This window comes from Puma concolor, chromosome E2 (genome assembly GCF_028749965.1).
Source record: "Puma concolor isolate L17-30 chromosome E2, mPumCon1.1.hap2, whole genome shotgun sequence".
NCBI lineage: Eukaryota > Metazoa > Chordata > Mammalia > Carnivora > Felidae > Puma > Puma concolor.
Window position 1 is genome coordinate 39,850,165 of NC_141681.1, and position 26,556 is coordinate 39,876,720.

A 26,556-nucleotide genomic window follows, 5' to 3' on the forward strand; every position below is an offset into this window, starting at 1 on the left:
TACCAATTAATTGTTTGTTATGTAACAGAAGCTATTATCCTGGCATTTGCTTTGCAAATGAGAATGAGTGAAGTCCTTCCCTTAAAACTCATACAAATTATGGGGCGCCTGGGTGGCGCAGTCGGTTAAGCATCCGACTTCAGCCAGGTCACGATCTCGTGGTCCGTGAGTTCGAGCCCCGCGTCGGGCTCTGGGCTGATGGCTTGGAGCCTGGAGCCTGCTTCCGATTCTGTGTCTCCCTCTCTCTCTGCCCCTCTCCCGTTCATGCTCTGTCTCTCTCTGTCCCAAAAATAAATAAAAAACTTTGAAAAAAAAAGTTAAAAAAAAAAAACTCCTACAAATTAAGTAAGTAGCCATAACCTCTGTAGTTTAAAGAAACACTTTTCAGCTCCTTCTGTGTGCCAGCACTTGGGATACCCACAGCTGCCCTGAGGCTACAATCCAGCTGGCCGGCTTGAGCTTCACCTCCTGACCCACCGTTATCAAATAGTCCAAGAAGCCTCCTCCGGTTAATAAAGCCATTTACCTCCTCCCAACAAACTGAAAACGCATCAGTCAGCCCCCTTTCCCTGTGTGGTTTAGATGAATCCTGGCATTTCTTAATTGCCATATGTTGATTGTTCAGGATTGAGACACATTCTGGTTTCTATGCAAAAAGATTGCAGGAGACATGGCTGATGTTCTGTTCATGGCTTATTAAAACTTCAGGAAGACCCTAGCCGCCCTCCCAAGGGGAACTCAATAAAAGGCATCCTGGTGGAGCCACGTCCTGGCCCCTCAGGTAACCCAAGAAGGCTGGGAGGGGAACTGACAGAGGATGTGCATACTTGACCACTAGATGGCACCTCTCAATAACTAATGGGGAGAGAATTGCTTCCTTCCAAACCTCCAGCCCCATTCCTGACAGCCTCCCCACCATGCATTGCAACACACCCCAGTCGTGTTTACTTCCAAGCCAGACATCTCAAAAAAATAAATAAATAAAATAAAAAAACAGAAAAATAAAAAAGTTCATTCTAGCTAAAAATACACCATCTGCCTGTGAAAAATCTTGCCCGGCGCTGTCATGTCAACACCCAAAGCAGGTTAATAACCGGCCCAGAACAGATGGTTTCTTTTTATAATTACTGGGTCCCCCCCACCACCAGCAAGGCTTCTTCCTCAGCTGCCTCCTTACCCTGCTGGCAGCCCCCTAGTGTTTCCTGGCCACCCCGCTGCCACCGCCCAGCCAGCTACTGCCCTGCCAGCCACAGGGGGCCAGCCCATTGCCAGCCCTCTGCTCAGGCCGTAGGACCCGGGGGCTTTCAACACCACCTGGGAAGACGGCTATCAGGAGGTCACCCCAGCCTTGTCAACCCCACTATCAAAGAAAAACTAATCAAGCCAAGATGTCAGTAATCACTCAACAAATGAAGTTTAAGACACTTATCATCCTATTTCTGGGTGAGGATACAGTGAGATGTGCACCCCCAAACCCTGTTGTGGGGAAAGCAGATTATTAACACTGACTATCTAGAAAGAATTTTGACAGAATATAACAGCTTTAAAAAATATTGCATACTGGGGTGCCTGGGTGGTTCAGTCTGTTGAGTGTCTGACTTTGGCTCAGGTCATGATATCATGGTCCATCAGTTCAAGCCCCGCATCGGGCTGTGTGCTGAAAGCTTGGAGCCTGGAGCCTGCTTCGGATTCTGTGTCTCCCTCTCTCTCTGCCCCTCCCCTGCTTACTCTGTCTCCATCTCTCTGTCTCAAAAATAAATAAAATTTAAAACGTAAAAAAATATATTGCATACTTAAAATTGTTTTCTTGGAGAGAGAGACAGAGAGTGTGGATGAACAAGCAGGGGAGGGGCAGAGAGAGAGAGAGAGAGAGAGAGAGAGAGAGAGAGAGAATCCCAAGCAGGCTCCACGCTCCGCGCAGAGCCAGATGCAGAGCTCAGTCCCACAACCCTAGGATCACAACCTGAGCCAAAATCAAGAGTTGGACACTCAACTGCCAGAGCCACTTAGGCGCCCCTATTGCATACTTTTTAATACACTAATTTCACTTTGAGGAATATATCTGAAAGACTATCGTAATGTAAAATATGAAACGAATGTTAACACAAAAATGTTCACTGCAGCAATGGAAACCATACCAGGGATATGGTTAAGTGTGATGGAATGTTATACAGCCATTACATATTTACAAGGAATTTTAAATTATATCACAAATGTTACTTAATGTTAATTGGTAAAAGTGTTCAAAGAGGCCTAAACAGTAAGAACACAAATATGGTGGAAATATGCACAGATAGCATTAAAAGGTTTGCATGAAACACACCAAATTTGTTAAGGGTGATATTCTGAGGGGTGCCTGGGTGGCTCAGTCAGTTGAGTGTCTGAATTTTTTTTTTAATGTTTATTTATTTATTTATTTTTATTTATTTTTTTTTTTTGCATATTTACTGACAGTCTTTGAATGGGCAATGCTGTATTTCTTTTTTTTTTTTTTTTTTTTTTAATTTTTTTTTTTCAACGTTTATTTATTTTTGGGACAGAGAGAGACAGAGCATGAACGGGGGAGGGGCAGAGAGAGAGGGAGACACAGAATCAGAAACAGGCTCCAGGCTCTGAGCCATCAGCCCAGAGCCCGACGCGGGGCTCGAACTCATGGACCGCAAGATCGTGACCTGGCTGAAGTCGGACGCTTAACCGACTGCGCCACCCAGGCGCCCCTAATGTTTATTTATTTTTGCAGGAGAGAGACACAGAGCGTGAGCAAGGGAGGGTCAGAGAGAGAGGGAGACACAGAATCTGAAGCAGCTCCAGGCTCTGAACCATCAGCACAGAGCCCAACACGAGGCTCAAACTCACAGGCTGTGAGATCATGACCTGAGCTGAAGTCGAACGCTTAACTAACTGGCCACCCAGGCGCCCCATGAGCATCTGACTCTTAATTTTAGCTCAGGTCATGATCTCATGGGTTCCTGCGATTGAGCCCCGTATCAGGCTCTGTGCTGACACCTCAGAGCCTGCTTGGGATTCTCTCTCTCTCTCTCTCTCTCTCTCTCAAAATAAACAAACATTGAAAAACAAAGAGTGATAATCTAGGCAGTAAAACATCATCCTTTTCTGGATTTTTCTAAGCTTTCATCAGCAAACACTAACAAATAAAAGGAAATGAATGGTTTTCAAAGACTGTTTAAAAACAGAGTTAAGGAATACTCTGGGGAGAGGACTGGAACAGGGGTCCCTGCAAGAGGAAGGCTTGCTTTTACATTTGTACTGTCTGACGTCTTCTAAGTTTTGTACCAGGCTGGTGTTACCTATTGAAAAATAAATAAATGAAGATTTTTTCATAGAAGACACAGAAATAAGAATACTAACACCATAGGAGCCGAAAGGAAATCCTGAAGGGAAAGTGCTTTTACTTCCTATGGAAGACAGGACTCAAGGTCTGGTCTGCCCTCTTGGGCCCAAAGTCCAGTATGGGTCACTCCAGGACGGCTAGTCAAGGGTGACTTCATTCAGCAAGGCCTGCTCCATCTGACCCATAATTGGTCACCCAACACTTGGGCCAGTGTTTTTCCAAGGAATCAAGGCAGGCAGGCCAGAGGGGCACTTCAGTGGACATCAGTATAGGGCTTCTTACCTAGGACCCCTGTGTCCCCTGGGCCTGGGAGAGTCAGGCCCACCCAACACATAAGTAATGCATGGGTGAGGCTTCCCCCAACTTCCCAATCACCCTCTATGACTTAGAAGAACCATCCAAATGGCCCCCTACCTGCACTCCATTAACTCAAACAGCACATCAATGACCAGTGGCTTAATCAGTTCCAGGGGTGTGGCCTGTGCCAGGGCACCTAACTTGTATTAGCTGAGGCCAGCTAAAGAGCACCTTTTCTGTGAGATAAAGGCTCAATCCTTCCTTAATCAGCATGGGTTCTAATTCACCCTGAAGTTTCCTTTACACCAATGGAAGAGCTGGAACACTGGTTCTCCTTAGCAGGAGGGCCTCCTCCATACCCCCAGGGAGGCCCATGCCGTTTCCCATCAGAGAGAGCCCCAAGTTGCTGTCCTGCCCAGGGCCTGGAGACCTAAGGGGCATTCTGCAGGTGCCAGGGGAGTAGGGGAGGCTCAGGGCAGGGTGCACACATGGCAGCACAGGGAGGCTGAAGCAGGAAACCTGGAAAACTGGGCCTCAGGCACTGGACTTGGGAGGCTTCTGTCATCCTTTAGAGCCACAAATCCAGCATTCCCTTGCACTCCAGGTGTACGACTCTGGGTGTTACAAATGCTTTACACAAAATATGTGAGAAGAGGCCTGTTCAGAAAACATTTATTGCAATTTGATAACACCTAGTCAAGTTACGGTTCCGAAAACAAAGTGAATATAGTATTAAGGGAGAATTTAGGGTGGACGCATTTCCTAGATTCTATCAATTCAGAAAGAGCAACACTTTTGGGGCGCCTGGGTGGCGCAGTCGGTTGAGCGTCCGACTTCAGCCAGGTCACGATCTCGCGGTCTGTGGGTTCGAGCCCCGCGTCGGGCTCTGGGCTGATGGCTCAGAGCCTGGAGCCTGTTTCCGATTCTGTGTCTCCCTCTCTCTCTGCCCCTCCCCCGTTCATGCTCTGTCTCTCTCTGTCCCAAAAATAAATAAACGTTGAAAAAAAAAATTAAAAAAAAAAAAAAAAAGAAAGAGCAACACTTTTTACTGAAAGTACTTAATTTGAAAAGCAAACCTCAAGAACTACCACGACTTTTCAGATGGGGAGAGTAAGCCCCTGGGACGGTGAGAGCCCAGGTATGCCATGTGGGAGAAGGGCTGGGGGCCTTGATGTTGTGGCTTCACTCAACATGCCGACCGCCCCTCCATGGAAGGGACACTTGGAAGTCACTGGCCAGGGAAGGGGCACATGAGGGAAATGTGATTCCCTCATGGGCCAGCTCCCAGGTCCTGAGACCCAGGGCCCCAGGGGAGAAACAGGTCCCGTAACAGGTGCTTAGGACAGGCGTCCTCTAACAGGTGCTTAGGACAGGACTCCTTCACAGGTGGGGAGGTGGAACACAGGGGCCTTCCGCCACACTGCCTTGTGAGTAACAGTGGACCCGGAAAGCTGTCACTGATGTCGCTCTTCACCAGCCCTCCAGCCACAGGGTGGTCAGTGCATATTAGTGCACACGACCCCAAAACACGACGTCTTCATAAATAATCTCCAGAGCATGATACCGCGCCGCCGTAACCTCTCCAGCAGCTTTCATTCCACGCAAGGTAACACACTGATGATGTGGGGCTTTCCCAAACCCCCTGTCCCCTTCTGTGGGTCTGAATCACGTACACGAGACCCCTGTGTCCCAGGAGGAACGACCTAGTCATCGTACTGAACTTCGGCCTGGAGCTCCTTGGTGACATAGTTCACCAGCATCGCCAGCAGCTGCTGCTGCAGGGCCTCACTGCCCATGACCAGCGTGGTCAGCTGCACGGCGTCCATCCACTCCAGGTGCCTGACGATGGCGGTGGCTTGATTAAAGAGCTTTTGCTGCTCAGCGGGTGGCAGCTCCATTAGGATCTGAGGAATTGGCTTAAACTGTCCGCTTGTCATCCATGCACCTAATAGACCCCCGACGGCCCCCCCTAGAAAACAAGGGAAGGCTTAATTAGTTGGGCCGTAATCGTAAATGACGGTCTCAGGTTCTTGCAGAGAGCACGTCCACCACCATGACGAGTAGGCACATTCAGGGAGGGCCAGAACGGGCTCGGCTCTGTGCCCGCTCTACCCCACAGTGCGGGGGGCAGAGGTTTATGTGGTCTTTAGTCCATTTGGGTCCGTATAATTGACACCCAAGCATGTCCTTCCTTAAGCTCTGCACGAAGCGTCTCCCACCTCATAGCTGTGCTAACTACAATCTTTTCCAGGGGCCGAAGGCTCCCATGCTTCCCACAAAAATCTCTCTCATCTGAAAGGAGAGAGCTGGGATCAAGTGCATTTTTAAGGAGAATTATCTCAGTGGTGAGGCAGAGTTTTCTCCATTGAGTGTCTAATATGCTCTTTGCCCCTGAACTTTGGAAATATCTAGTGAAATCATGTGCTTAAAGGACCCTGGGGACAGATAAGGAGACCTTTACTCTTGAAACAACTATTTTTAATGCAACCCCTCCAGAGTTGTATGATGATAAATATCAGATTTAACTTACTCAACTATTTCTTTTTCAGCGGCCCCAAAAGGGCATAATCAGTGTTTTTAAATGTAAATTTATGATCAAATTTAAGGCGCACGATTTGGAGACTTGATGTCCTTATGTCAACGGAAAGTCCTGTCTAATCAAGTGGGATGCAGGTTTGTTACAGAAAGGCACCCTGGGGCAGAGGTCTCAAACCCTAGTGCCTTCAGGGGCCAGGCAGGGGGCTGAGAGGAATGAGGAAGGCTGGGTGAGCCTGTGGGTAACAGGGAGCTGTTTCCCTATCTAAATGGGCCGTGGCCACCCCTTGCCAACCCATTGGTACTGCACAGAATGCTAGATTTGTATCTTCAAAAGGTCCCATGATTTTCAAATATCAATGATCAGGTATTTAAAATATGCAGCCCAGCTAGCTGGACATGACAACTCTCTTCCAACGAGTAGAGCAGAGCATGGAAATGGGAAACGGTAACTTCACAGTGGAGAAACCTGGCAAATACCACCTTAACCAGGTGAGCAAGGTGGGTGTCACCAGGGAGGCCCTGTGGGTGTCACGTGTCCCTGAAATGACACTATGAAATAGGCACACCACCTCCTTCCATGGTCCATAACCCCAGGCTAATCACGAGAAAGTCATCAGGCAGACCCAAACAGAGAGGCATTCTACAAATACCTGACCAATATTCCTCAAAGCTACCCAGGCTGTGAAAGACAAGCAAAGTCTGAGAAACCGTCACAGACCAGGGGAGACTAAGGAGACATGAGGATTAAATGCAGTGTGATATCTTGAGCTGGATTTGGGGACAGGAAAAGTTCATTAATGCAAAAACTGCCAAAATCCAAATAAAGTCTGGAGAACAGCTAATAGTCAGGTATCAGTGTTGGCTTCTTAGTTTTGACAAACGTATCATTGTAATACAAGACGTTAACGTTAGGGGAACAGAAACTGGGTGAGGGATATACAGGAATTCTCTGCATGGTCCTGCCAACTTCTCTGTACATCTACGACTGCTCCCAAATAAGAGGTTTATCTGAAAGAATACAGCCCCGGGCCAGGGAGGACCCATATGTAGGCTGGACCCTACACACACGCCGTAAACCTGCACCCTCTCAAGAAGCACACCCTCCCCTGAGACAGAGACCAGGCCAACATCGAGTCCTGGAGCCTCAGCACTGCCCCTGGGCAGGCTCCCCTTCTGCTCCTAAGGCAGGGAGGATTCTGGGGAGGGAAAATCAGTAATTTACAAGTTTTACTGAACTTTTCCCCATGACACCCGTGAAGTGCTTAGAGTCGACAAGAGTTGCACACATCTGCACTAAACCTTTATGAGAACATCAATATTTGATTTAGAGCAGCACTTAATGCAAAAAGTCGCCAGGAATATCGACCAGCAAATTACTAACTCTTTGGAGAAGAGAAAATTCCTTTGTTTTCTGGGTAAAATGATACTCCCGCCCACGAGCAGGGGCTGCAAGTAGCGAATCCCCCGGGTTCTCTTTGCAGACATCCTGTTCTCCACCAGCTTTTACATAATCCGAATAAAATATATGCTCCCACAATGGCATCTGAGAACAGCTATATGATAAACGATCCTATCAAGACCGCCCCTGAGTGCACTAGATGGGGTGGGACAAAGATACAAAATGTCACTGAGGAAAGAGGCAATGGCCTGGTCTCCGCCCTCACTGGCTGCTTCTTGGATGGTGAGAAGCTGAAGTCAGGACTCACTAATTCACAGTTTGGAAAGGGAAATGTACATGTGGAAGGTCTGGGGCCACCCACATGCTGATTTACTCCCCAATGTGATCTCAGCTTCATGAAATGTCCTCGGATATGCCCATCCTGCTATAGAAAGGCAGAACAGAGCAGGAAGCCATCCCGGGGAGCTGGGAAACAGAAGCCAACCTGGCAGACACACAGTCACCTCTCCAGCCTATACTCGTGTACAGACAGGATTTCCACCAGACTCTGAGCTCTCCAATGTCCCCAGCACAGCCTCCCCAGCACAAGGCAGGCATTCAGTTAAGTATTCACTGAGCCCAATGCAGCAGACCATGTCTTTAGCCAATGCCCCTATGTTTCAGGGTCCATCTGAGGCACCTCAAGGGAGGCATAATCCAGCCCCTCCTCAAGTCAGGCCCACACAGCAGCCAGCTCACTAATGCCACCCTAGCCCACGGTTCAGGCCACACAGGAATTCTTCCTTCCTATTCCTAAGCCAAAGGAAGCAACCTCATCCTATCTCCAAGGAATGATGGGAAAATCAGCCAAACCTCCATTCATTGCCAGAAACTGGCTCTCAAATAGAAGCAGGTGGCAAAAGAAAGGGGCAGGGATGGCCACTCTAGCATAGTTTATTGCTGTTTCTGCATTAGATTGTTTGCTTTCAGAATGGGGCAGTCTCTCTGAATGGGCTTATGTAAAATGGCCAGACAGCATGTGCTCCTAGCAGGTGCTCAGCAAATCCCAGCCTCCTCCCTGGTTCCCTTCTGCAGTGATATGCAATGGTGACGGGGTTAGGAGACTATCCAAGGGACCCAGGACACCCCGATATCCTCGGACTCTAGGACACACCCCTGCGGGGAGAGGCATCCCCCAGGTCTGCATGACACATGCCATTTCCAAGAACACCCTGCACTTCTGACACATTCACACTCAGAAGCTGCGTTTTCAATAGGATACATTATGTACACAGAGATCATTTCACAGAAGCAACTTGACTGAACATCTCACACAGGACAGAGAAGTTTATGAGGTCTCCATGGTCTCAAAGGCCTTTTTCACAACACCCACCAGGCTGGCTGCCCCTGCAAGGGATTCACGCTTACCAACAGCTAGCCCGGGTGGGCCTCCAACCAGGCCCCCGACGAAGGCCACGGCCCCTGTGACCAGGGCGCCCCTCCCAGAGTGCTTGACGGCCGCCTTCATTTTCCTCTCCTCGGAAATGGAGCAGAGCAGCTTCATGATGTCTCCTACCACGACGGGCATCTCGGCAAGCCTCAAAGGAAGCATTTCAGAGGGAGACTTTCAATGGGTATCAGTGTATTTCCACCCAAATGTTACTCTCCCTAGAGTTTTGAGGAAGAGTCCTCATTTTTCAGTAGAGAACAGTAGCTCCACCATACGCACGACCGACAGCACTCCGTCACGTGAAAAGTTGTCACAGACAAAGCAGGGTAGCATTTAGTTAACAAGCAAACAGAATCAGCAGAATGGGTGAAAGGTCTTCTTTTCTCTCTGCTTAACTTCTGACTTAGGACAGATTAAGGAGCAACCCCAACTGCAGGCTCTACCGGTTCACCACAAGTGAGGCAAGACTGACCTCTCTTGCATCAGCGACCGTCCTGCTGGCTCAGGCATCCCCAGTGTGCAAAGCCTGGCAGGGTGCAGAAAGTCCTGGCCTCAAGTCCTCTTTTGTGTGACAGTGCAACTGAGCTCATGCCAAGCCAGTAAAGGGGAAAGTGTTGGGCTGTGAGACCACACCGGCCTTGTGCCCGCACTTGCCCGCTGCATGACCCTGAGCAGACCGTCACATTCCTCACATGTAATATGGAGACAAACCACCTACAAGCTGGATTCTTGAAAGGTATAAGTAGAATGGATGCAAAGTGGCCAGTGTGAGTCTGGAATACTGCAGGCCCTCAGACATGATGGCTCTAAATGGACATTCTGGGGGTGGGGTGGCTCAGTTGGTTAAGCATCTGACTTGGGCTCAGGTCATGATCTCATGGTTTGTGAGTTCGAGCCCCGCATCGGGCTCTGTGCTGACCGCTTGCTCAGAGCCTGGAGCCTGCTTCCCATTCTGTGTCTCCCTCTCTCTCTGCCCCTCCTCCACTTGTGCTGTGCCCCCCCCCTCTTAAAAATAAATAAAATGTAAAAAATAAATAAACAAATGGACATTCTGTTACTGACACACACCACTCCTAAACCCAATCCAGTTCTGCATGTGGGGTATCAAAGACAGAGACAGGATGACATGGTAATATGAAACAATCGGAGAATAAAATAAACCAAAGAATTCCAGGGGGTTGCATATGTTTGGACAGAGACAGATGGGCCTTTGGAACAATGACCTTAGAAAACTTCTCTGAGGTCAGGAAATTGTTCGCCATACTGGGGGAAACTGGCAGGCAGGCAGGGCAAGGGCAGGGTGGGCTCTGACCCAGGGTGGGCGTGAATGGAGAGCCACTACACTGATGGGCCACCTGCCTGGGCTGGCGGCTAAAATCAAAGCGGCCCGAGTAGGTGCTTCTCCTTCCTGCTTCAGCTGTACGCAAGACTCAGTGGACACTTCCTTCCCATCACTCCCGTTTTCACTCAGGGCTGACACATTTGCTAAAGGAATGTTGCTAAAGGAACTTGCAAAGTTTGGGGCAGACCCTGTTGCTCAATATCTTTTGGTTACATCTTCTTTTTGACCCAAGGATAATCCAGAACCAGCCTCTAGTGTAAAATTACCCTCCCAACCCTGGGAGAGCAATTTGAGCCCTTAGAACGAAGTCTGTGGGCCTGCTGGATCACCACAGTCAGGTTTCAGAACGTCTGTGCAGTCCCCAGAGAGGTAAGAAGTCTCCTGTGCTCTGGTCCCTGCAATATTCTTGAGATCAGTGATTCTCCTCAGTGCACGGGAACCACTGACGACCTTGCTAAGTACAGCCAGCAGGAGTGGGCTGAGATTGTGCATTTCGAACAAGCCTCCAGCTGGCCTTCTAACCCCACTTTGGACAGCAAGACCCTAAGAGAGCGTGACCCGGGACATGTGACATCTCTCACTTAGTCCTCAAGTTCAGAAACTGCAAACAAGCATCCCCCGAATGGGTCTGTTTGACCAAGTAGGGTATAGAGGCAATGAGGGGCAGGCCCTGAAGGGCCGCCCGAGGGACTGGAGGAGAAGTCAGGATGCCCGTTCCTGCTTTGGCTGCATGTGTCCTGGACCCATCAAGGCACCTCCCAGCTTCCAGGCACCTTTGCTCACTACTGGCAGCCTCTCAGAGTACATGCTGCCCTCTCCTCCCTGGAAGGCAGCCCACTTGAGGGTCAAGACTTGTCCACTCACAAGTGTCACAAGAGTAAAATAGCATCACAAGAGCTAAGGGACTGCACACAGCAGAAGTCACTAAAACATGAGGGGATGGAGGGCGGGACTTGATTCACCCAGTAGCCATGGTCCTGTGAAGCTATGAAAACAAAATGAGTTTTATTTCAAATGCTCATTTATTTCAAATATTGATAACCAAAGGCATTTAATTTCATGGTCAAGCCTTTCAAAAAGCTAAAAACCCTCCTGTAGAACATCTAATCATTGTATACTTTATATCTGGTTTATATCTAGCTTTTTATCAGTCAATTATGCTGGGGAAAGGGAGACAAAGCTCCCGTCCTAGGAAAGCCCCTCTGGAAGCTGCAGTGAGCTTCCCATTTCCGGGCACATGAAGACCCCAAGGGTGGTCTGCAAGGCTGGCCTCCTGGCCAGTGCACTCTGCCCAGACACCACTCCTAAAACAGGTTTTCTGCAGCATCATGATCTGCACTCTCGAAACCGTTTCTGCACAGCAAGAAAACGCATGTAAATGAGGCAGGAAACAGCCACATCACGCTCTATTGTCCATCAAAAAAACCCTAGCTTCCGACCTGCTCTGATTGACTTTATGTAAACCCACAGGGGCTCATAAGGCATCATTGTGCAAGTGCTGTTCTCAACCTCCACTTTGCCCAGGCAGACCAGCACAAGGCACAGGCCCAGGGCTCTGCAGAACTGGAGGACCAGCAGGTGTCACGGTGTGTGGGAGGGCAGGGGAAGAAGTGGCTCAACTCTGGCTGGGCTCAATAGCTCTACACCACAGAAAGCAGTGGCACTGTGGCTGCCTCAATCCAAGAGAAAGCTGGCTTAATTTCCTTGCAGGAATCATTTTAGAAGCTAGAGCATCAATAGACTCTTGTGGAAGAAAGGTTTGTAACCCCATCTCCTGAGTCCTTGCTAAAAAGCTCAGCCTCCTGACTTCTCCAGGCTTGCCAGATTGAGGGAGGAAGCAGTCCTGCTCCTTCTCCCACTCCAAGCTTGCCTTTGTCTGTAAGCAACAGGGAAGCGAGGAAGGAGGGAGGAGGGAGGAAGAGTACTCCGATGGGGACAGACCTCAGCGGGTGGGAATGGGGCCTCCCCTCCCATATCACACCTATTTCAGAATCAGATTTGTCCACAAAACAGGTTCTGGTCACAGAAAGCCCATCTGCCAGCCACAGGGAAGGCAAATGCCAACTTGCAGCCCTGGTTTTCTCCACGCACCAGGCTGGTCTGCTGATTACAGCAAGGTTCTGGGAAAGAGGGAGATGAGCCCATCCCTGAGACTGCAGCGCGGCTTTTTGAGACGGACCAGATTGTGAGACAGGAGAGAGAGGAGGGCTTCAGCGCTAACACAGACCTCCATGCACCCTGTTTAAAAAACAAAAAACAAAAAATTAGAAAAGCAAGCCCCTAAGGACTCAAACAGAGATCTTGCTCACCTGCAATCTTCAGTACTTTCTACTCGTCTGTTGGAAGTCATCAACTTCCACTGTATGCACTGGCTCCTGTAAACCTGGTCTTCCCACCTCTGTATGCCCTGGGGCCAGGGTTACTCCTGGATCCCACCAGCATTGTCAGATTAGCTCATAGACTTTTTTTTTTTTTTTAATTTTTTTTTTTAACGTTTATTTATTTTTGAGACAGAGAGAGATAGAGCATGAACGGGGGAGGGTCAGAGAGAGGGAGACACAGAATCCGAAACAGGCTCCAGGCTCTGAGCTGTCAGCACAGAGCCTGACGTGGGGCTTGAACCCACGAACCGCGAGATCATGACCTGAGCCGAAGTCGGCAGCTTAACCGACTGAGCCACCCAGGCACCCCGCCCATAGACTTTTTAAAAACTCAGCTGGTTGCCAGTTTTAAGAGATCTGATTTCACATACATCTGATTTCAGATTTCTCGTAAAAAATCGAAAGAGCAGGGTGCCTGGGTGGCTCGGTGGGCAAGCGTCCAGCTCTTGACTTCGGCTCGGGTCATGATCTGGCGGTTCCTGAGTTCCAGTCCCCAATGGGGCTTCACACTGTCAGTGCGGAGGAGCCTGCTTGGGATTCTCTGACGCGCCCTTTCCCTCTTCCCCTCTACTGCTCATGCTCTTTCTCTCTCAAAATAAATAAATAAACTTAAAAAAAAAAAAGAAAAAGAAAAACAAACATCAAAAGAGCAAGCCGCCCTGGCCTATCTTCTTGTACCACGGAGGTCAGAGCAGAGCAGGTACTGCCTTCTCTCTGTCACAGGCCCGGGCAGAGTGACCTTACCTACCTACCTACCTGGCCCATGAACAGGCCGCTGTGCAGCCTCTCAAAGTCTGTTTCCTTTTTTCAAGGCTAAAGAAGCCACCTGTCCTCACCAAACTAATTCGCCCCTCCTAAATCATTGACATCCATTTGGGTCATCTCTAAACGGTCCCCATAGGGTGAGTCCAGGCGTGCTGACTCACCCGGTATCCTAACTAGGACTCCGTCCTGACCCCCCCCCCCCGCCCCCGCACCTGGGACACTGAGGAGGGTGATACCCACCCACCGGGTTACTGAGGAGGACACATACACGTGGGTAACTGAGGAGGTCACACACACACACAAACCCGGGTCACTGCGTGGCACACCGCTGCCTACGAACCCCGCCCCCCCCCCCGCCCCAGTCTGGCAGCCCGGGTTCTAAACCCAGCTCTGCTGCTACTGCTTACTTCTGATGTGACGTCAGCCTCTCCGTGCCTCAGTGTCTTCATATGGAAAATGAATACCCTAGCAATGTGACAGGCTAGGCCCGGCAGCCCGCAGGCCTCCCGGCCCCACCTCCTGGGCGCCCGGCCTCACCCCGCGCGACGCCGGCGCACGGAGGCCCTTCCCCCCGCTGGGAAGCGGCCCGCCGCCCGCGTCGCCGCCGGGAGCCCCAGACCCGCGCGACCCGAGTCCCGCGCTGCCGAGCGTCCCCCGGCACCCGCGGCGGCCCCGGCTCCGCCCTCCCGCCTTCCGGCTCGCCCGCACTGGGGGCCTTCCGGCCGCCACTCACCCCGGCGCCGCGTAGCGCCGCGCTCCCGCAGCCGGCCGGGCCCAGGCTCGCCGCGGAGCCCGAGGGAGCAGACGGCGCCCCTCCTCCTCCTCCTCCTCCTCCTCCGGGCCCAGGCTTCCGTCAGGCTGGGCCGTGCAGGCTGAAGTCACCGTGGTCCCCAAGCTGCGCTCCAGCGCGTCCATCCCCTGTCCTCTACCCCAGCCCGCACACGTTTTAGATGCGCTTGGCACCTTGCAACTCCCTCAAGCCCGGAAAGGCCTCCTGGGATCCTCTTTCCCTTTGACCTTTGATTCAGGATCTCTGACCCTCAGGCCTAGGGACTATCCTCCCTCCCCTCAGCGATCATGGGAACCACGGGAAGCCCAGCAACCACGGGAAGCCAAAGGTACTAAATTAATGTTCGGTGAATGTATGGGCCAAAGTCCAACATAAGCTGGAGGCCGGTGCTGGCACCAGACGCCTCTGGGTCTGGGGGGTTGAAAGGCTAAGCGCTGGCTTTACTCCCAGGGTTCCAAGGGAAGGGGGACGTCCAGCTTCCAGGACAAAGCTGAGGTTGGGGAGACTGTTGGGAGGGGGCAGAGGTGGGGAGGGGGTGCAGGGGATACTTTCGGGAGAGTATCGAGGAGATTCCCCCCACCCCCTCCCCCACCCCCGTCCTCCTACACACAGGCTCACAAGGGCTGGCCTTGAACCATTTCAAATCTGAAAAAGGCTCTGGTGGCTTTCCGTGGAATATACCACTTAATCCTGGCAGTAGTCCTGTCACCTAGGCATGGTTGTCACTGCCATATTACAGATAGGAGAAGCCGGGTATGGAGAGGTCGGTCTGCCCAAGGCCACCCAGGTAGGGTGTGTCAGGGTTCAGACTCTAACCTGGGTCCACCTGGCTCGAAGACCTTGCTGAACCCAGCACTTAGCCTGGCTTTCCAGGGTACTGTAGACACCTGGAGGATGGGCCTCTTTTACACCACCAGTCATCTTGTTTCCTTTTCTTCTTTTTCCTCTTTTGAGTGGGAAAGTACACACATATGTATATACCACATATATACACGCATATATACACATATAAATACCATGTATGTACACACACAGATATAAACACATATGCATATATATATATATACCATATATTTAAACAGACATATATACTATAGTATATACATGCCCCAATAAGGTGTTTAAAAAAAAAGGTATATATATATTTGCTGACTTAAAAAAGCTGTATGTATTAAGGTATATAAGCCAATGAGTTGGGGGATAAGCATATACCTGTGAGACCATCATCACAATCTATACCATAAACATATCAATCACTTCAGAAGTTTTTTCCCACTCTCTTTATTATTACTATTATCATGTGTGTGTGTGTGTGTGTGTGAGAGAGAGAGAGAGCGAGAGAGAGAGAGAGAGAGAGAGAGAGAGAGAGAGTGTTGAGAACACTTAACGTAAGATTTACCCTCTTTAGTATACATTTAGTGTATGATACAGTATTATCAGCTGTAGGCAGTATGCTGCATGGATTCCTAGCATGTATTTATCTTGCAGAATTGAAACTTTGTACTCTATAACTATCATCATTTTTGTTACTTCCGTTTCCCTTCTGTCCTCCTGTGAGAAAGGGCCTTGAGCATTAACCAGGGTTCCCTGGCCACAGTGAAATAACCCCATCCATTTCTGAGTAGGAGCTTTTGTTGAGTTTGGGTGACATTCAACAATGAAAGTTAACTGAGGCTAAGAATAGCTCAATCATCTCCAGGCCCGGACCTGTGGGAGATTCTCTAGTTTCTCTGCAGGCAGCTCCCTCTGGTGGCTCATTAAAGAATTGGGCTGCTGACTCCTTCCCCAGAGGTGGTAAGGGGAGTACTGGTAGGCAGGAAAGATGCTGGAAGGGAAAGAAACTTCAAGGTCAGGACCCTCTTGAGAAGAGAAGGTGAACTGTAAGAAGTCCCGCAACCTTTGCACCTATCAGCAACCTGGCATCTTCATTCTGATATGAGTGGGTGCACACACAGAAGCCCATAAATGTAACAGATGATTCCACTGTCTCATAGGGTCATCGGGGCCTCCTGTAGAGTCGGTCCTGTGAAGGAGGTGCACAGCAGGGTCGCCATCATGGTGACTGTGCCCTGGCCCAGCATACAGATAGTGCTCTCATAATGCTTACAGTCCTAAGATCTGGCTGGATGACCTTGGGAAAGTCATTCAACTTCTCTATGCCTCAGTTTCCTCATTTGGGAAATGACAACAATGATAGTCCCTGTCCCATAGGATACTACTGAAGAGTAAAGGAGGAAATGTATAGGGATCAAGATTATTCTCGTGAAAAACATCTCCAGAGTCCCAAATGTGAGCCTCATGTGCCCAGAGAGGCAGGAAATCTGATTCCACCCCATGCCTTCGCAATTCACCATTTTCCAGAAGGGTGCAAGAATCCCAAAGCATGCTGGTCTGCATTCATAAAGCCGGCTTCAGACTATGATCCACACATTCACCAAATGTTAACTTAGCATCTTTGGCTCCCCAAGGTTGCTGGGCTGTCTCCATGACCACTGAGGGGAGGGAGAAATGTCCCTAGGCCAGAGAGTCAGAGATCCTGAATCAGGGGCCAAAGGGAGACACGATCCCCAGGAGGACTCTCTGGGCTTGAGGAAGGTGCAAGGTGCAAGGTCCATCTAAAATGGGGTAGAGGGCAAGGGATGGGTGTGAAGGAGTACAGCCTGAGGGCGATGGGGCCCCCTGAAGTCAGCACCTTTCCCCCCACCCCAACTTTTCTAGAGTTCGAGTTAGCTAGCTCCTACCTTTTATGGCTTTTTCAGGATAAAAAAAAAAAAACCTAGACCCAGAGCTGGACAATTCCATATACAGGTCACACACACATAAACCCCTGCAACCTCTTAATCAAAACATATGAGTAAACTTGATGTCATTTTGAACACTAAAATCTTACAGTGTTCTTTTTGTTTTTTATTCATTTTTAATGTTTATTTCTCATGTTTTTTAAGTGATCTCTACACCCAACATGGAGCTTGAACTCAACCCCGAGATCAAGAGTCACATGTTCCACCAACTGAGCCTTCTTTCTATTTTAGATTACCTCTAAGGGGGTGCCATAGTCTTGTGCTTAGGGATTCCCAGGGATCTTGATCCAGACTTGCAACCATAGGAGGGATTCCAACCCCAAATGGTGGGCCTAGGACACCCTTCCTTCCTTGGCCCTTGGGATGGAGGGGGTATCCCTTGCCCCCAGCCTTCTCCCTAAGATGCAAGCCATTCCTTTCATATGGGAAATATTCATCACACTGCTGTAGCAGGTAGGGCCCTATAACAAAGCACCACAAAGTGGGTGTCTTAAAACAAATTTATTGTCTCCGTTTCGGAGAGCAGTCCAACGTGTGGGCAGGTCCAAGCTCCCTCTGAAGTCTGTGGGGGACATCACTCCTGGCCTCTTCCCAGCTTCTGGTGTGGCTGTCAGCCCTCGGCATTCGTGGGTTTGCAGCTGTGCCCTGCATCTGTCATCACGTGGCATTCTCCCTGTGTGTCTGTGCCTGTGCCCCAACTTCCCTCTTCATATTGGATTAAAGGCCCACCCTAAAGATCTCATCTGAACTTGATGACATCTTCAAAGACTCTATTTTCAAATAAGGTCACATTTACAAGTTTCGGGGGTAGGACTACAAAGTCTTCAGGGTGACACAATTCAACGCAAAACACCAGGTATTCAACAAATGGCAGCCGTGATGATAAGCATCTGAGTACACACATGGTACATGCTGGCACAATGAAAGTAGGAGCCTCGGCCCATGCCTTGTATCACAGTTGTTGTGTGCAGAGGGACCATCAAGCTGCCTGTCTTTGGTCTTGGGGGAGCTTAATTCTGAAAGGACTGTTGTGGGCAAGGTGGTTTGGGGGCTGGTAACGGAGCTGGTCCAGAGCTTCATCACTGTGCCTCTAAATAATTAATTCATCTTCTTCCTTGGTGTTTACATCCTTCAGATATCTGTAGATGGCTATCATGTCCCTTCAGTCATCACTCAGCACCTGTCTACATATTTGCCATGGTGCTGAGTATGTGTTGTTGTTGTTGTTGTTGTTGTTGTTGTTGTTGTTGTTGTTATTTCCTCCCTGCACACTCCCTTGGTCCCTCAGCCACCATCATGGTTCTGTGAATTTCCTCCAGTTTCCAGCCCTGCAAGTGCCAGGTTACGGGGAGGGAGCATCAGAAGTCAGTAGTCAGGTGACAAGGGATGGCTCACAGGCCCTCTGGCCTCCTACTCCTCTGTAATTTTTGTCAGTTTCCCCAAAGCCACATCAAATAAATAGGCAAGCTAAGGAAAAACAGTGTGCTTACGGTGCAAATGCAGTTTCCAGACAAATCCCCTGCCCCTGCTCCCATCCAGACAGTTCCCAGGTTCCTCAGCTACTAAATGAGAAGAATCCTTGCTCTCAACACCGAAGGGCTGCTGTGAGGACTTCAGGAGGAACAGAGCCAAGAGCCCCGTGTCAACCACAAGGCTGGGAGAGCTGCAGTGCCAGCAATGCCTTCAAAAAACGATTGGATCTCTGCAGAATGCTCCAGGGGTCCGCTGCTCTAGAAGCTAGAAATTCTAAGTTAGAATTTACAAAATGAACTTGATAGAACTGAGATTCACCCTAAAATCTGTCTGTGGAAAGAATAGAGAGATGCCCTACTTCAAAATCTACCATCGGATTTTAGTTTTCCAAATAAAGTGTGGAACTCAGAGCCGGGTGGGCCCTTGGAGACATGTTACAGATGGCCCTGAGGGGGCTTTGGAAGGTTATGCTGCTATAAAAGATTTGGAAAAAAAAAAAAAAAAAAAAAAGGCCACGTTGCCTTCTATTTCAGATCTCACTGAAGAGTTCTCTGTACCTGGAAGACTTATTTTCAGTGTGAGAAGAGTGATTTTCAATGGTTCTGTTGAACATGCAATTCTCATGCAAGTATTTCTATAATTATCCTGTTTCAGTTATAATACAGTTTCCGGAACAATAGGACTTTTATTGTATTGCCATATCTGTTATAATAGATGTTTTATTACAGAAAATGATGGTAGAGTCACTATTATGAGTCTGAAGTTTTTATTTCAAATTGCTCATAGGATGGAAATTCTTTCTCCCAAGTAGTTTTTACTTTAATGCCGCTTTAGTTGTTTTTTGGGTTTTGTTTTAAATGTTGATGTGTTTGGGCTTTTGTTCCGTGGCAGAATGTGGATGGTTTGGAGGGTTTGGGGAGGTTGTTTTGCTGCAGTACAGACTGTGACTAAGTGACCCCTGGCGTTTGTGTGTCTGTTGTCAGTTTCTGGTACACAGAGTTTCTTCAACACGTCAGATACATTGTCGTATCCACACATGCTTTAGTCTGCTCAGACTGCCATAACAAGTCACCGAAGACTGGGGGACTTACACGACATGCCCCACAGTTCTGGAGCCTGTGAGCCCAAGATCAGGGTGCTGGGAAGGCAGGTTTCATTCAGAGATCTTTTGGTTTGCAGGCCTTCCACCTTGGCGATGGCCTCTTTGTGTTTGTGGTAGGGAGCGGGGATCCAAGTCTCTGGTGTCTCTTCTTATGAGAACACTAATCCTATCACATCAGGGCTCCACCCTTAAGACCTCACTGAACCTTAATTACCTCCTTATAGTCTTCTCCCCAAAGACAGTCACACTGGGGTTTCAGGCTTCAACATGAATTGGGGGCGGGGGCGGGGGCGGGGGTAGGCACACCATTTAGTGCCTAGCACTGATTTTTTTTTTTATTACTGCTGAAGAAATACCTAGAGCCCTTGAATTAAATGAACCCAATAAACAATAGTTTGAGAAGGAGTAAATAATGTTAGAATACAATAGAGACCTTGAAGCTTCAAGCACAGTTCAGTTAAGTAATATCCTATTTCGGATGGCAGCCCAGAGGGGAAAAGAGTGGAGGGGAGGGGGAAGCAGGACTTTTTCCTGGTTACTTCACTGGCCTCAGACCCCCAGCTGTTGGAGGCCAGGCCGGGATCTGGAAGCATGTTCATTGATTCCACCACAATGATCTTAGCTGCCAGGAAGTCACAGCCTCCAGGAAAAGGATGGTCCTCAAATCTTGGACATTAAATCTAACTTTAAGCCCAGTGGACCTCTCCACAATGAAAGGATTTAAGGACCGTGAAAAGTTCCCAAATACCTACCCACAGCACTCCAGCCCTATGAGAACCAGCTCTGAGACTAGCCACCATTTCCACACGTCCCTGGTGAAACACACTCTCAGCTTAGAGTCCAGAACTACTGATGTGGGGGACATCTCCTGGGCCCTGGGAAAAGTGGAGGCCCCCCAGTCACAGCCTTTAGAGAGAGTTCAAAGCTTGTAGGCACCCTGGTCTCCAGATGATTTCTTAGGCTCCCCAAGAAATGGAGAGGGGAAAGGACTCCCCATGGTTACACTGTTAGTCACAGAATCAGCACAAAACCCCAGACTTCCTGGCCTCTAGGCCTCTGTTCTCATGGCAGGGACAGGATGGAGGCTACTGCTGTGGAAGGTGCTGAGTGCCTTGGAAGGCAGGGAGAGGCTGAGGGCGGTGAAACAGAGAAGTTATGAATGTGGAGAAAGTCAGAGAGGAGAATGGCGCTGGAATTCTCCAACACGAAAATAATCCCATAGCCGGAGCTCCCAAAAGAGGGGTGCCTTGGAATTCACAGCAGCATTGGCACTACCTGGGGTCTCAGCTTCTCCCTATCCCCATTCCTAACCCACAGCTGGCCATCCCCTGCAAAATTTCAGTTGCCTTGGGGGAGCATGTGCCTGACTTCAGGATGGAAACCAGTGGAAAAAGGGATCCCATTGGCATACATTCCTTTCCGCAAGCCGCTTCTCTGCTATGAAAGCAGATACCCTCTGATCCCATGGATGCTTATCCACTGGAGGGGGGTGAGGGAGGAGGAGCGCAGTTAATGATGTTCTGTTCACCTCAGTACTCAGGCCCTGATAACGGGGACTTCTGGGTGAAGGTCGGGGGAGATAAACCTGTAACATCTCTGGCAATTTCCGTGGGTCAGGAATTCAGTGATGCGGAGAGGACACCCAGTACCCCCCCCAATAGCCCTTTCTACCAGGGGCCCCCTCCTTCGGCCACCTCCCAGCTTCCAGCAGGTGTCCGGGCTTAAGTACTTGCTGCCCCTCCCTTGGTCGAAATCCTCACTGCAGGATTTTCTTTTTCAGTCGCCATCAGCTTTGCTAGCGGAGCCCCAGGCAGGAGCCAGCCCAGGTCGGTGGGCAGCAGGGCCTGCGGCACACTAGGCCAGTCCTGGGGATCAGAGGCCCGCTCATGGTGGCCGCTCTGCCAGAGCCGGCAGCGTGGAGAGTGATCTGAGCGAGCCAAGGGATTGCTCTCAAGTAAGCTCCTCAAAATAACTCCAGGAACCTCGGAGATTACAGCGCCCACACAATGGGAGCAAAGAGGCTTCCAATAATGCGGCAATCAGGGGAAGGCCACGGCGCAGGGAGCGCAGAGAGCGCAGAGACCTCAGCGGGGACCCCCGCTCGGCAGTCCCGGGGGCCAGGCTTGCGGGAACCCCTGCTCGGGCAGCCCCGGAGGCCAGGCTTGCGCGGCGGCCGCGTTGCTTCACCCGGAAAACAAAGGCCCTGGGCCCATCTGCTCCGGGCGGGGGAGGGAGTCCCAGTCGCTAGCACCGCCAGCAAAACGAGCGAGACAAAGGGCGCAGCCCCGCCGGTGTGCACGGGCAAGTAATTAAGGGCTAGTGGAACGTCGTGTGTGGATTTGCAACGAATGTGACCGGCCCCGATGCCCCTTGTTTTCACCGGGCTGCTTTCTGCTAAGTTTAAGTAATTTGCATGCCATTTCAATAAAAATGAATAATGGCCGAATTTGGGGTTTATTTACATAGCATGAAGTATTCCTTTCCTTTATTATTGAGATAATTCAGCCCTGAGCAGGACGCACAGTATGCAAAGGAAAGGTCTCCTCCCAGCCAGATCCCACCTTCGCTTCCTCTGAGCCAGATAGCCAACTCTTGCTGTCCACCTTGGTTGTGGGAATAAACTAGATGGCCAAGGCTCTCACTTTGTTAGCCTGCTTTTCTTGCAGTGAAAGCTCCAGAATCTATGTAGGAGGGGCTCAGGGGTAGCAATGTCCTGGCAAGGAGCTGGAGGTTAAGGGGCATCTCTCAAGTTGCATTTGCAAAGTAAGCACACCCCTAAGGTTGCAACTTTTAACAATGTAACATTTTCTGAAGCCCCTTTTCTAAAATGTGTATCAGACCAAGGAAATGTCAGCAGTTGGATTAAGGAACAGCTCCAACTTCGCCTTGTCTGTGATTATTGCTGCATAGCAGGTTACTTCAAAACTTAGTGGCCTCAGACAACAGTGAAGGTCTAATACATCTCACGGTTTCTGTGGGTCAAGAATTTGGACATGCTTTAGTTGGGCAGTTCTAGCCTGGGCTCTGTCCTGAGACTGCAGTCATTTGAAGGCTTGACTGGGGCTGGAGGATGGGCTTCCACCAGAACACACTTACATGGCTCTCGGCAAGGGGGCCTCAGTTCCTTGACACCTCCGCTGCTCCACAGGGCTGCCTGAGCATCCTCACCGCTAAGCAGTGGACTTCTTCCAGAGCAAATGATCCAAGACACGAAGCAGGAGCCACCTATCTTTATGATCTAGCTTTGGTCACTTCCTCAATTTCCTGTGCGTCGGTGCAGCCCAGCATTTGTCAGCACGGCAGGGAGCTCCGCAAAGGTGTGACTACAATACATGAGGGTCTTTGAGAACTGTCTTGGAGACCGGTTATCACAAATGGTTACCATTAATATTATTTGGCAGGGTTTTTTTTTAAGGTCCGGAGGAGCGTACCACATGGCTAAAGCCACCATTTCTTATGTTCTTTCTAGTCAATGCAAATTCAGTGGCCAGTTACTGTTAATGGTATCCCATGTTGCAGCCAAACCAACCATCTGCCAACATGGACTCAGCGCTCTGTCGGCGCCAGCCCCCTTTCCAGATGGGGGAATAGAGCAGTAGTCGAGAGAGATGCGATTCTTCATCATGGGTCCCTGAGGTCCTGGAGAGGGAAGACACAAGGAGACAAATGGATGGCACTTAGTGTTGCGATACTATAGAGGGGACTGTAGGTAGTGCTGTCAGTTAGGGGATCCAGGAAGGACACCAAGGCCTGAGCTAGGGGAGTCTGTCCACCTTGGTCGGGAATCAGAAATCTGCAATGACCCATGCTTTGGAATGAGGTGGCTGCAAGCCAAACCTTTCAGTAGAAAAACAGCCTGGATAAGATAGACTCTTGAGAGCATGGGGCACCCCTCATTTGCCCGATGCTCTCCCTCCTGGAATGTGAGATCCACAGGAGAGGAACTTACTAGGCCTTCTTTACCCCTGTTTCTTCGCCACCTAAAAGATGACTAGTATGTACTTGGCATTCACTAGTGATTATCACTAATAATTATTGTTTAGGGGCGCCTGGGTGGCTTAGTCAGTTAAGCTCAAGTCATGGTCTCGCGGTCCGTGAGTTCAAGCCCCTCATCAGGCTCTGTGCTGACAGTTCAGAGCCTGGAGCCTGCTTCGGATTTTGTGTCTCTGCCCCTCCCTCACTCATACTCTGTCTCACTGTCTCAAAAATAAACATTAAAGAAAATTTTTTTAAATAATTATTATTTAATAGTTATCAGCCTTCTTGGTGTCTCCAAGTATTTCAGGTTTAATGGAAGTCATTATTCATGTTAATAAACAAAAGTTACTGAAGTTCTCAGTCCACTTACAGTGGAATGTCAACACAGAATCCAAAAGATTGCCAGAGAGGGGTGGGGAAAACAGAGGGGAAGCCCCAGGAGCCTGTGTCTTCCTGGTTCCTCTTTCAGCCCTCTGTCTCAGCTTCTGCTTCAGAAGACTCTCTCTACTCAGCCTGCCTGGCCTGAATGAACGGGAACTTCAGATCTTCCCAGGACCTTCTCAAAGCATCTCCAACACAAAATGTTGGTGTCCCAGACTTTAAGGTTTATAGTAACCAGAGAGGGATAGATGTGACAGCATCAGCCGTCAAATAGCCTGAGAGAGAATACCAAGACACCCCGGTTCTTGAAAGTTTCTGGGCCCCAGCCAGGCTCTCCCCATCTTGCTGCCCTCCTCCCGATGGACCGGCCTCAGTGTATTCCCACTCTCTTCCTGGACTACCCTGTCCATAACCATGTAGATCCATGCCATGTATCAGCAGTTGGGGGTCTAAAGCTCCAAACTAACACCTTGCCTTTCACATGGTCACATTTTTAGTATTGCTGCCTACCTTTCTTCTAAGTGAAGCACAGCTGTCATACGTAACAGTTTATTGTATTCCCATAATGAAACATGCAACGCCCCCTTCCTCTTACAAGTCGCAAGTGTCCTAGTCAATTTTTATGGGTTTTTAAATGGCAATTTTTTAATTCTAGCTATACATAAATATGCATACATGCCCACAAGACCCCTGATCTGATTAAAACAAAGAAAATATCATCTTGAGAAAACTGACAAATCTTGAGTACTTTTTAAAAAGGTCTTTTGGTGTATTATATAAACGCCATCACTTTGCAGAACAATTTGCTGTCCATGCAGTGATTTTAGGGTTTTTTTTTTTTAAGATTGTCTATTATTAAAAGACTTTATCAGAGAGGTAGCCCAATTGAATGAATCCCAGCCATTTTGTGGACAGGTGGACTGAGCGAGAAGTTCAGAGGGCATTCTGGAATGATTTGCAACGTCTCAAACAGAAATATAACATCTTTCATCCTCTGCAGAGTCTGGAGCTAAATTCACACCTTTTTTTTTCTTCCCATCACTTAAAATCAAATTCTCGCCCTTAATACTTCCTTTCAGAACTGCACCAAAAATGATAATGTCTTCTCATGCATACGAATTACCCAAAGTGTATGAGAATCAGCCCCACTGGAGTGTGCTGAAGTCTTAACCCAACTAAATTTAAAGCTGCTAAGCCTCGATTAAGGCAAAGTTGTCTTTTTATTTTATAAGACATTTAGGACAGTTCACATCACCCTGCACTGATGCACTAAAATAGATTGTGGGCAAACTATAAAGAGAGCATATGCTCCCCATATCTGTTCTGGAGCCAGGTTGGATGATGAATTCTGATTTGGGATTGAAGCAAACAGTGGCATCTGTCTCCCCTGCACACACCTGTTTGGACACGGGTTTAACACCCTCCTTCACTGTTCATCTGTGGAAAGGTGGTACATTTTCAACGGATATCTCATGCTCTACAGACCACATGGACACGCAACAGTTATTTGCTGGAGGAACAAACTCCTTGGAGAAACAGCAATAAAAGAAGTCTCTCCTGCAACAAATTTCCACTAATCATAGTTTTTGTGGAAGCCAAATTTTAGGCTTCACAGCTAAGCTCAGAACACGAATTGAAGATACCACGAGGGGGAGCTAGAGATCAGGAAATCCAGAAACCATTGGCGCTGCAGACCGCTCAAGAAGCTCCGGACTTCAATCCAACGGACGAAGCCTTTCACTTGTGGGAACTGTGACAGCAACAACGACTTATATCTTCACCATTTTGCTACGATGGAGTTATTCTCTATATGCCCATTTTGATAAATTTGCACACCCTGTGATTACATAGAATTTCCTGACTGGCTGCAGGCTACAGAACCCAGGTCTGTGTGATAAACAAGCATCTTAAGTACTTTGTGTTCATATCCTTTTTAGCCTGACACAGACAGAAATTCCACTTGTCTACTTTAGTGCTTTTCCAGGGGAAGTTGGAATTGGGAGACACTGTCTTAACCTAGGTCCTTCCCTAAAAGCAGAGCCTGAGAAAAGTCCTGAAACAAGGATGGCTTCTTTGAGAAGCTATCCCAGGAATGGGGAGAAGGAAGGGGAGAAAATGGCAAAAGGGGAGGAGAGAAAGTGGATGCAAGGATGCATTATCAAGGCTGGCGGGTCATTGCTGTAGGCAGCCAGGGCTCAGCCCTGTGCAGACTTCTGAGCAGGCCTCCCAGAATTCTCTGCCTCCCCCCACCTCCCAGACCCCATCCCCCGCCCAGGGTTCCCATGAATGTTAATCTCCTGCACTTCCAGGCTGCATGTGTATCGTGTATGGTGCATGCTGAAAGGGCTCTTTCTGACATCCCATGCCACGGCATTAGAGAAACCCTGGGGCCACAAGCAAAAAACACACTTAAGGCAAGGTGCGATCAGGGCAAGGTAAGCTGAGGCTTGCGTGAAATCGTTCACCACAACCACAGCTGGCTGCAGAGTTGAGGCCAAGGGGATATGGGACAGGCAGTGCATAAGGCA

The 26,556-nt window shown here is 49.2% G+C and overlaps 1 protein-coding gene and 1 long non-coding RNA gene across 6 annotated transcripts; one reads left to right on the plus strand and one right to left on the minus strand.

Moving 5' to 3' along the window:
• Nucleotides 1-4,677: 4,677 nt before the first annotated feature.
• Nucleotides 4,678-14,574, minus strand: CE2H19orf12 (chromosome E2 C19orf12 homolog). Of its 5 annotated transcripts, none has more exons than XM_086689539.1 (4): nucleotides 14,237-14,384; nucleotides 12,339-12,595; nucleotides 8,994-9,163; nucleotides 4,678-5,618 (listed from the first exon to the last, which is right to left on the minus strand). In XM_086689539.1, the coding sequence occupies exons 3-4, from the start codon at nucleotides 9,151-9,153 to the stop codon at nucleotides 5,353-5,355; spliced, it is 426 nt and encodes a 141-aa protein (XP_086545665.1). In that variant the 5' UTR covers nucleotides 9,154-9,163; nucleotides 12,339-12,595; nucleotides 14,237-14,384; the 3' UTR covers nucleotides 4,678-5,352. The 5 variants fall into 5 exon arrangements, with proteins under 5 accessions (XP_086545665.1, XP_086545667.1, XP_086545664.1 ...); XM_086689541.1 differs by lacking the exon at nucleotides 14,237-14,384 and adding an exon at nucleotides 13,911-14,202 and having other exon boundaries at nucleotides 12,449-12,595; XM_086689538.1 differs by lacking the exon at nucleotides 14,237-14,384 and adding an exon at nucleotides 13,911-14,202.
• LOC147573500 (uncharacterized) lies at nucleotides 14,507-19,522 on the plus strand. The gene is made up of 2 exons (XR_015244827.1): nucleotides 14,507-14,621; nucleotides 17,239-19,522. It is a non-coding gene; the product is annotated as an uncharacterized LOC147573500 (long non-coding RNA).
• The last annotated feature ends 7,034 nt before the right edge of the window (nucleotides 19,523-26,556 follow it).

Excerpts from the sequence above, each read along its gene's own strand:
- CE2H19orf12 (XM_086689537.1), bottom strand. The coding sequence starts at position 14,418 with ATGGACGCGCTGGAGCGCAGCTTGGGGACCACGGTGACTTCAGCCTGC. Across the intron at positions 9,164-14,236 it reads CGGCGCTACGCGGCGCCGGG|GCTTGCCGAGATGCCCGTCG; the intron begins GTGAGTGGCGGC and ends GCTTCCTTTGAG. Across the intron at positions 5,619-8,993 it reads CCCACCCGGGCTAGCTGTTG|GGGGGGCCGTCGGGGGTCTA; the intron begins GTAAGCGTGAAT and ends CTTGTTTTCTAG.